The sequence below is a fragment of the Mandrillus leucophaeus genome, unplaced genomic scaffold (genome assembly GCF_000951045.1).
Source record: "Mandrillus leucophaeus isolate KB7577 unplaced genomic scaffold, Mleu.le_1.0 Scaffold167, whole genome shotgun sequence".
NCBI lineage: Eukaryota > Metazoa > Chordata > Mammalia > Primates > Cercopithecidae > Mandrillus > Mandrillus leucophaeus.
In genome coordinates, this window is record NW_012101665.1 from 1,009,442 (window position 1) to 1,019,812 (window position 10,371).

The following is a 10,371-nucleotide window of genomic DNA, read 5'->3' on the forward strand; positions in this document are numbered from 1 at the left end:
TAATTAAGCTTTAGCCTCCAGAAGTTCTGTGAGGACAGTGGCCATGTCCAGCTTGTTTAGCATATTTCCAGAGAGTAACAGTTGCCTGTTCAGGAAAGGTATGTGATGAATATGTGAAGGACTAGATACCCTGTGCTAGGCTGTCTCTAATAAATATTTGATTTTCAGGAAAATAATTTATGGTACCACTCAGCTAATGTTTTGTAGGAACATTAAAAGTGTTCCTGTTACATTATTAAAATAATTAACTGTTAAATTATATTTTACTTATAGACAGTCAAAAGAAGGGACAAATTGAAAAGTGGTTCTGACAGTATGGCAAGTGAAATGCTGAAATTCTTTGACTAATTTAGTTAGTCTAAACTCTTAAAAATAGAAAGTTCTAATAAATATATTTTCTCTCATATTCAGGAACCATAATGGATACTAGAAAAATATTGTGAATCTTCCCACAAAAAAATGAAAGGACAATTTCATTTTAAAGAGTTTTATTACAGGATGTTAATATTTAGGACACTTCAGAGCACCTTATACTTCTAATCAGATTTTGGGTAACTGGTTTTAAAGTGTTACTTGAATATTTTTCTCATACTGTCTTTCAGGTAAAGTACTTCTCAGAGACCGTTTAAGAGATGTTAATTTGATTAAACAGTTTATCCTTAATAACCTGAGACATCAATCCATGGATAGCTTCTATGGTAGTTTTACAGCTGGAAAACAAAACACACATCACATGATGTCATAAATTGAAAACTATTTCAAACACACAAGATCAGCCCCAATCCATCCATGTAACTCCAATGAGTTTGGTTTTATTCATACTTCTCAAACCACCCCAATGTGAAGTTTTCCCTTGTTATTTTATTAGTCTTCCACATGTCTTTTTAACCATTTCATTACTTACTAGAACTTTCACAAGAGAATGACACATAAAATTTGATACAATTGTTCTGTTTTAGAAGGTGAGTAAAATTATACAAACCTGTAATTAGAGATTGATTCCAATATTATATTACATTATAATCTGCTATTCCTTGTTTATTACTTGGGATAATTTGAAAAATAATTTTGAAGAATACTATTTTTTTCCTGAAATAATCACAAGCAATTGTCCTCCAACAATTAGAAGTCAAAGTTAGATTAGCGGGTGAAGGCCTTAGATTTTAGAAATGATAAAAAGTATAAGGCAAAAAGCAATGAAAAAACCCCATCAATATTCAGAAGAGATGCAATTCTTGTAAAGCTACCGCAAAAAGGAAAATACTCTACTTTTGATTACTACTTCTGTTCTATTTCCTATATAATTGAAGACATTGCCATAGTAAAATTTTTGCTTCATAAGACATTGAGAAATAAATGTAGATAAACTGATAAATTACATACATAAAGACAGAGGAACAAAACACACACTCAAAGCAAGTATCTAAAATGACAACTAATGCCAACGAAAAATACTTTTTTTTGGAGACAGTGTCTCACTCTGTCACCCAGGCTGGAGTGCAGTGGCACAATCATGGGTCACCGCAACCTCTGCCTCCTAGGCTCCAGTGATTCTTGTGCCTCAGGCTCCTAAGTAGTTGGAACCACAGATGTGTGCCACCATGCCCAGCTAATTTTTTTTGTAATTTTTGCAGAGATGGGGTTTTGCCATGTTGCCCAGGCTGGTTTTGAACTCTTGAGCTCAAGCAATATGCCTGCCTTGGCCTCCCAAAGTGCTGGTATTATAAGCATGTGTCACCATGCCCAGCCGAAAAATGCAACTTTTATGCAGGCCACTAGCTCTACCTTCTAAAAACCCACTGAGTAGATGGCAGTGAAATAAGGCTAACCCAAAATGACCTCCAATCCCAGGATACACTTCAGGTACGCTTTTCTCCTCTTTACCCTATAAACCAAACCAGTTCTTAAAATAGATACCAACATGTAAGTGTGTATAGAAGTCAATGTAGTTCTCCCTTCCTTTCTGCCCCTAATTATTGCATTACAATTCAAATTTCTTTTCTTTCTTTCTTTTTTTGAGACAGAGGTTCCCTCTTGTTGGCCAGGCTGGAGTGAAATGGCGCCATCTTGGCTCACTGCAATCTCCACCTCCTGGGTTGAGGCGATGCTCCTGCCATGGCCTCCTGAGTAGCTGGGATTACAGGCGCCCGCCACCATGCCTGGCTAGTTTTTGTATTTTTAGTAGAGACGGGCTTTTACCATGTTGGCCAGGCTGGTCTTGAACTCCTGACCTCAGGTGATCTGCCCGCCTTGGCCTCCCAAAGTGCTGGGATTACAGGTGTGAGCCACTGTGCCCAGCCTAAAATTCAAATTTCTGTGAAAGTAAATGTTGTTAATCTATGCAACTTTGTATAGCCTATAATATATCTGAAGGTCCACATAATTATTTCATAAGTTATTAGAGAACATATCCCAAATTTGTTCCTAATAAAATCTTTGGTAGTAAAATTTGGGATACTAAATTACTGTTTTAGAAGCACAATTTAAGAGAGAGACAATCACTTCCGTAATATCTTAGGATTTAAAGCTTTATTGAATATTAAAATATTATAAATTTAAGAAATCCTAATTTTGGCTGGGCGCGGTGGTTCGTGCCTGTAATCCCAGCACTTTGGGAGGCCCAGGTGGGTGGATCACCTGAGGTCAGGAGTTCAAGACCAGCCTGGCCAACATGGTGAAACCCCATCTCTACAAAAAATACAAAAAAATTAGCCAGGCATGATGGTGGGTGCCTATATTCCCAGTTACCTAGGAGGCTGAGGCAGGAGAATCGCTTGCATCCAGTAGGCGGAGGTTGCAGTGAGCCAAGATCACACCATTGTACCATTGCACTCCAGCCTCAAAAAAAAGAAATCCTAGTTACTTACACACACACACACACACACACACACACACACACACTTTAAAGATCCACTGAAGGGCTGGTTTTCTTTGTTACACTTTCTAGTTGAACTTAGAAAAGGTGACTGGGAGTGTTCCATAACACTGCTTAGATCTTTGATTTAAGCCTTTTAATGTTCTTACCTGATGTATCCTAAATTTTTCAAAGTTAAAACTTGTGTCTGACAGCTCCTAAAGTTTCCAAGAAGTTAATATTCAGGTACCGTTCTAAGTCGTAACTAAGTTGAGCCATAAGGAATCTGAATCCTACCATTGTTTGCAAATTTTGAAAGAAAAAGAGTTAGGGGCAACAAGAATCTTACAGATTTACTCTTACCTGTCTCTCGTAGCTTTGGCAAGTTTGTCTTCTGATTTTCTGTCATGCGTTTCCAAACCCAGCATGAAACTCCCTCGTCCCAGCTGGGCTTCTGACTGCTCTAACTTTTCAGACAAATCAAAGACCTGACCAGTGGTATAGTCTGCATTCTGTGGGGAAAATGGTATTGTGTCACTACAAAACACAAGTCTACCATTTAAAAAATCTATGTTAATGTAAACTAATTTCCTACAAAGAATATTTCATTTGCAAAGAATTCCACTATAAAATCTGAGTGAATAGTCAGTGAGAAATCAAATTACATTTGCAAATCTGCTTCCAAATTCAGGTAGTTCAAGTGTAGATAGATGTTTTCCCTTTTATAATTTCAAGATTACTTGGAATTTTTCTCCTTGACTGCTTAAATCTAATATTTGTTATTATGGGAGGCTGTCAAGTATACAGACCTAAGTCCAAGTTCTGGAAGTATGACAGATTAGTTGAAGGCCTGAGGTATGCCTCCAGGTTCTCTTCTGAAAATGGTAAGGGAGTCGATAATTCCTACCTTAGAGCTACAGTGAAAATTAAATGAAGTAATGCATATAAAATTTTTGGCACTGTCCATGACACCTAGTAAAGGCTTAGTAATATTAGCTAATTTTGCTATTATTTTTGTTGAACTTTTAGAATTAGAACTTATGACAATATTGATAAAAATAACATTTTAAAAGCTTTTCTGGGTCGGGCGCAGTGGCTCATGCCTATAATCCACATTTTGAGAGGCTGAGGCAGGTGGATCACCTGAGGTCAGGAGTTTGAGACCAGCCTGGCCAACAAGATGAAACCCCATCTCTACTAAAAATACAAAAAAAAATAGCTGGGCGTGGTGGTAGGAGCCTGTAATCCCAGCTACTTGGGAGGCTGAGGCAGGAGAATCACTTGAACCCAGGAGGCGGAGGTTGCAGTGAGCCGAAATTGTGCCATTGTACTCTAGCCTGGGCAACAAGAGCAAAACTCTGTCTTTAAAAAAACAAACAAACAAACAAACAAACAAAAAATCTTTTCTGGTTACAAAATTAATAATTATACAAAAAAATTTGGAAAATGTAGAGCAATATAAAGCAGAAAACAAACACATTTATAATCTCTTCATTTAGCTTTAACCACAATTACAGAGCATTGCTATATGCTTACATGTATACCTACATTTGAAAAACTATAATATTACATATTTTACCAATATTTTTATGGGGTATACTTTCTTAATTGTAGTCTAAAACACAAAAAAAAATTTCACAAAGTTATTAAGTATACATTATATTTCTTTCCTAGATCTTCAATAGAAGAGTGTGAAGAGGAAATAAACTAGTTGGCAAAAAGTAGCATGTCATTCTATTTGCTCAGTTTGCAAGGAAAGACAGTCAGTCACCAAACAAGAAAAGTTATTTGCTGCCATACCAGTTCTTCCAGTGATTTTTACAAACTTAGTATTTTTAAAAGATGCAAGTATATTCATTTTGTCTGGATCTAAATGGTTTAGGAAACCAGTATGTTTTTCCTCCCACAGACTTGGAAAAAACCCTAAAGTTTATAGAGCTATTTAAGCCATAAAAATATAGGCTACCAGAAAGTTATACTATTAAAATGACAATAAAAGATATCCAATTACATTTCAAATGTACACAAAATGAATATAGTAAACTAATTTCTTAAATTAGAAAATAACTTAGGTTACATGCTATAATTAACTTCCTTAGCTGGGGGAAGAGAGAAGTTGAACATATGTCTATATATTTGTTCTTAAAATGCTGCAATGTACTATACATAAAACAACAAAAAGGCAGAAATGTAATTTAACCTTTTCTTGATTATTAATGTCCTCATCTATGCAGTGCTGGAATACAGGGACAGACATTGGGCTGAGTAGGTAGATCTGCTTGCCTTATACAAAGGTTCAGACTGCTCTGGTCTTACAGTGTTTTCTCCCCTTGCCATCAGGTGTCACTTCTGGCTGCTATTAGTATACTTGCCTCTAAGGAAACAACACATATAAAGCACTTAGCAGTGTCTGGCACATAGGAAGCATGTAACACATATTTGCTATTATGATCATTCTCCATCCTAATTTGCTACTTCTGACTACTAAAGATAAGAAATAAGAACAAATGCTGGTCGCCATGGCTCATGCCTGTAATCCCAGCACTTTGTGAGGCCGAGGTGGGCAGAAGACTTGTGCCCAGGAGCTCCAGACCACCCTGGACAACATGGTGAAACCCTGTCTCTATGAAAAAATACAGAAAATTAGTCAGGCATGGTGGTGTACATCCCTGTAGTCCCAGCTACTCAGGAGGCTGAGGTGGGAAAATCACCTAAGTCCAGGAGGTCCAGGCTATAGTGACATGTGATTGTACCACTGTACTTCAGCCTGGGCAACAGAGTGAGATCCTGTCTCAAAATAAAATAAAATTTAAAAAAAAAAGGAAAAAAGAAAAAAAGAACAGAAAGCTTGTCAGAGTTGTATTTAAAATAACAGTAAATACACTGCTTCACTTGACTAGCCTAAAAAAAATTCCAGTAAATAACAGGCTTAAGTGAAGTCTTTTCCCATGAATATAATGCACCAAATTAAAAAAAAATCATTTACTGAGGCTTTATTATATGCCAGACACTTTACTAATTGCTTTATATAAAGTAGCCCATTTAATTATCTCAGAGTACTTAATGATGTATGTAGTATATCACCATTTCACAACAAAGAAATGCTTAGTCACATTAAATAACTTTCTGAAAGTCACTCAGAACTAGTAAAGTGACAGAGTTGTTTTCAAAGTCAATTTTATTTTTTAGTATAGATATCATTTATTATAGAAGAGACATGGAAATTTACATAATTAAATATTTCGGAACTTAAGTGCAATGAGCAGCTTCATGTTGATGGCATTTCAATAGTGATTTACTTCAGTCTACATACTTTCTAAGAATGTCAGCATCTCTAAATAAGAAATAATCTGGCTAGGCATGGTGGCTCACAGCCTGTAATGCTAGCACTTTGGGAGGCCAAGGCGGGCAGATTGCTCAAACCTAGGAGTTCATGAAGCCAGCTTGGGCAACATGACAAAACCCTGTCTCCACAAAAAGATACAAAAATTAGCCAGGTGTGGTGGCTCACCCTTGTAATACCAGCTACTTGGGAGGCTGAGGCGGGAGGATCGCTCAAGCCTGGGAGGTTGAGGCTGCAGTGAGCTGAGATCGTGCCACCACATTAGCCTGGACAACAGACAGAGACCCTGTCTCAAAAAAAAAAAAAAAAAAAATCAAATCCTTGCCCTTCCAGGTCAACTGAATAAACCTGAAGAGTGGCAAAGTAGTTCTCTACTTTGGTGCCTCCATATTCTGGGAGAATAATTCTTTATCTCTAACTTTCACATTAACTGGCTGAATCCACCTTTTCCTTGAAAGCTCAATCCAACAGCTACTACCGTTGCTAGCAATGCTTTACCTTAAGATTTTTCTGGAAGTGTAATGCCTCCTTTGGTTACAGTTTCAGCTGTACTCCTTTCAACCAATACTCGATCAAAGAGCGTAAGAAACTTCTAAGTGCTGGTCCTGCTATGACTCCTGCTGCTGTAGCTCATATTCTCCAAACCCAGTTTATTTAATTCTAAATCCTGTGGTTCTAACCATTATATAGATATATACTGCGATGTGTCTCCCAGTATCTACTGCTTTAAAGTAATGCTATTCTGATTCCCTGTGGGAACCTCTCCTTACCCATTTTTAGTCCTTGAGCTCCTGAAGGAGTTTTCTACGATGTGGCCCAGCAGTAAAGCACTTGCTGTGGCCCTAGCCACTCATCAAGCTTATTCAGTTGGCCCACACCAGGCCTAAAGATAGGCATGTGATTAAGTAAAGCCAGTCAGACACAATGAAGTTTTGCCTGGGAATATATGAGTGTGTGTTTGAGTATGTGTGTGTGTGTGTATCTTGATCTTCTCTTTGAACATGAAACTGAGAGGCTTGGAGGTCTAAAGCTAAAGCTGCTGTCTTGCTTTCACATGAAGCCTAAAAGTAGCGGTAACTAAGATGAAATCACCTCATAATATTGTTTGAATGCAAACTTAGCTGTGCCTGAGTTAAGCCCCATTCCTCAACTTTGCAACTTAGACAATTCCCTTTCTTGTTTAAGCTAGTTTCATTAGGTATCCTGTTACTTGTAATCAAGAGTCCAAGCTGAGACACTTGACACACAAAAATCAGTATGTGTATTTTTTTTTTATCCATAAATCTCTTTATGGCAGGGGCAGATCTCACCCTGATCTGGACACTCTATTTGCTACTTAGACTTGGTCTCTGTGAGTCATGACACAGATCCTGAATTGGCCTAGCATCCTAATCCAGCTCTGGTGGTGCAGAATCCCACCCTAGCCCTGGTGTCTTGGCCAAGTCAGGTACAGCCTTTCTGTGAAACAGTGTTTGAGATATTAAAGGTCTATGGAGCTTAGATAAAATTCAAATGCATTCCTTACAAGTATAGTACTTACAGTAAGCAAGCTAGAGGAACTCAACGTATTCACCCAATATTTATTCCACAACAGCTCGAGCAATTTGCGATCCAAAGAGGATTTAAAATATGAGACTTCTAAGGCATAATATCTATGAAATAAAAGCACAAAATTTAGTAAGTAAAAAAAAATATTCAACTACATCACATAAAAGTTATGGCTAGTTTTAAGTGAATTACACTTTATTCTCAAATATTCATGTTTTAGTTTTTATTCCAATGAGGCAAGAGCTAACCATGGTTTCCTCGCACTTCAAGGGTTGTGGATCCAAATCTCCTACTAAACTTCTTGTTTTATTCCTTTTTTTCTGTAGAGCCCAGAAATTCCCAAAATGTTATTAACAACCAGTCAAAACTTCTGAATGACAAGTTTATTCCTGTTACTGAGTTCATAAATTAAGTCAACAGCACATAAACTTAATGAGCTGCCTCTCTAGAGTCAACTATAATTTTTGTTAGTCTCTTTAAAATAATAAAAATGACATGTGGATTCCATTATTCCCTTCCTAATTCCCCAGTTAGGACCTACTGCTTTTTGAAAAGCAAATTTTAAGGTAGGTCCTTAAGGCATCCAAAGTAATTGCTCCCACTTTCAAAGGTGCTTAATTTATCATCAGGGCATAGTAAGGAAAAATCTAGTTAAATGTCTGAAAAATATATGTATTTTTAAGATGTAAACTTACATCTTAAACTTACGCATGTTTCTGTGTATCAACGGATATAAAAAAGGATAAGAGACATCTTTACCTTAAGGAACTCAACATTTATATGGGGGATGTGGTCTAAACCCACAAAAAAATTAAATATGAAGATATACATTGAATAACAATAAGTGATGCTACAGTGCTATATAAAATGAATCACCTACCAACTAAAGGTTAGAGATTAATAAGTATTCTTCATATAGAGGAGCTCAAGTGATCACTTGGAGCTAGAACTGCCTGAGAAGCCTCAAGGAAAAGGCAAGGTGTAGGGTAACCATTTTTGAGTCTATGGTACGGATATGTGGAGAGCAAGGAGGGCATTAGGCAGAGAGCATCAACACACAAAAAGGAAAGACATGTAAGGGATAATAAGGCAATGGGTTTAGCTGGAAAATTTAGCAAGAGAAGAATTATGTGAGGGGAAGCTAGAAAGCTATGCTGGGGTCTAGGTGGTGAAGGATGTTACATAAAAGGTTAAGAACATTTTTTTTTTTTTTTTTTGAGATGGAGTCTTGCTCGGTTGCCCAGGCTGGAGTGCAATGGCGCGATCACAGCTCACCATAACCTCTGCTTCCTGAGTTCAAGCGATTCTCCTGCCTCAGCCTCCCAAGTAGCTGGGACTACAGGCACCCTCCACCACGCCCAGCTAATTTTTGTATTTTTAGTAGAGATGGGGTTTCACGATGTTGGTCAGGCTGGTCTTGAACTCCCAACCTCAGGTGATCTGCCTGCCTTGGCCTCCCAAAGTGCTGGGAGCCACAGTACCCGGCCAAACTTTGGGAGGCAGAGGCAGAAGAATCACTTGAACCCGGGAGGTGGAGGTTGCAGTGAGCCAAGATCGCGCCATTGCACTACAGCCTGCACAAGAGCGAGACTCTGTCTTAAAAAAAAAAAAAAGAAAGAAATTTAAACTTTATCCTGTAGATACCTGGGACTCTTGGAAGGTGCTTGAGTAGAATAGAAGGTACTTGAGTAGAGTAATAATACAGTCAAACGGGTGTTTTATAGAAGCCTGGCTGTGGCAGTACCATTGGGAGATGTTACAGGAGAGAAACTAGAGGCAGGGATTCCACAAAGGAAGCCACTGCAGAAGGGCAGATGAGAAGAGAGAGAGGTTCAGACTCAGAGGTTAGTGGTGCAAAAGATAAAGACACATGGGCACCCTTTTAAAAACAGACTGCTTTTTCTGAGCCGCATCTCGCTCTGTCACTTAGGCTGGTGTGCAGTGGCACAATCTGGGCTCACTGCAACGTTTGCCTCCCAGGTTTAAGTGATCGTCCTGCCGTAGCCTCCCGAGTAGCTGGGATTATAGGTGCCCACCACCATGCCCAGCTAATTTTTTGTATTTTTAGTAGAGATGGGGTTTCACCATGTTGGCCAGGCTGGTCTCCAACTCCTGACCTCAGGTATCCACCTACCTCAGACTCCCAAAGTGCAAAAATGTTCACTGATTAAAGTTCAGCAGTGAAGAAATAAAACATAATAAATTAAAGACATCATGCTGGGCGCAGTGGCTCATGCCTGTAATCCCAGCACTTTGGGAGGCTGAGGCAGGCAGATCACCTGAGGTCAGGAGTTCCAGACCAGCCTGGCCAACATGGTGAAACCCTGTCTCTACTAAAAATACAAAAATTAGCTGGGTATGGTGGTGCGTGCTTGTAATCCCAGCTACTTCGGAGGCTGAGGCAGGAGAATCACTTGAACCTGGGAGGCAGAGGTTGCAGTGAGTCGTGCCGGCGCAACTGTACTGCAGCCTGGGCAACAGAGTGCGACTCCATCACACACACAAAAAAGAACACTTTTGGGCTGGGCATGGTGGCTCATGCCTGTAATCCCAGCACTTTGGGAGGCTGAGGTGGGCAGATCACGAAGTCAGGAGATCCACGCCATCCTGGCTAACACGGTGAAAC

The 10,371-nt window shown here is 38.9% G+C and overlaps 1 protein-coding gene across 2 annotated transcripts in view; it reads right to left on the reverse strand.

The window, feature by feature from the left end:
• Window positions 1-471: 471 nt before the first annotated feature.
• The window catches only part of COPS5 (COP9 signalosome subunit 5), a 25,410-nt gene continuing 15,510 nt past the window's right edge, over window positions 472-10,371 (reverse strand). For both annotated transcript variants that reach the window (XM_011976486.1, XM_011976485.1), the window contains 3 exons: window positions 7,738-7,849; window positions 3,218-3,366; window positions 472-710 (listed from right to left, as the gene is read on the reverse strand). In XM_011976486.1, the coding sequence (XP_011831876.1) occupies window positions 626-710; window positions 3,218-3,366; window positions 7,738-7,849 (346 nt within the window). In that variant the 3' untranslated portion in view covers window positions 472-625. The remainder of the gene's footprint in view (window positions 711-3,217; window positions 3,367-7,737; window positions 7,850-10,371) is intronic.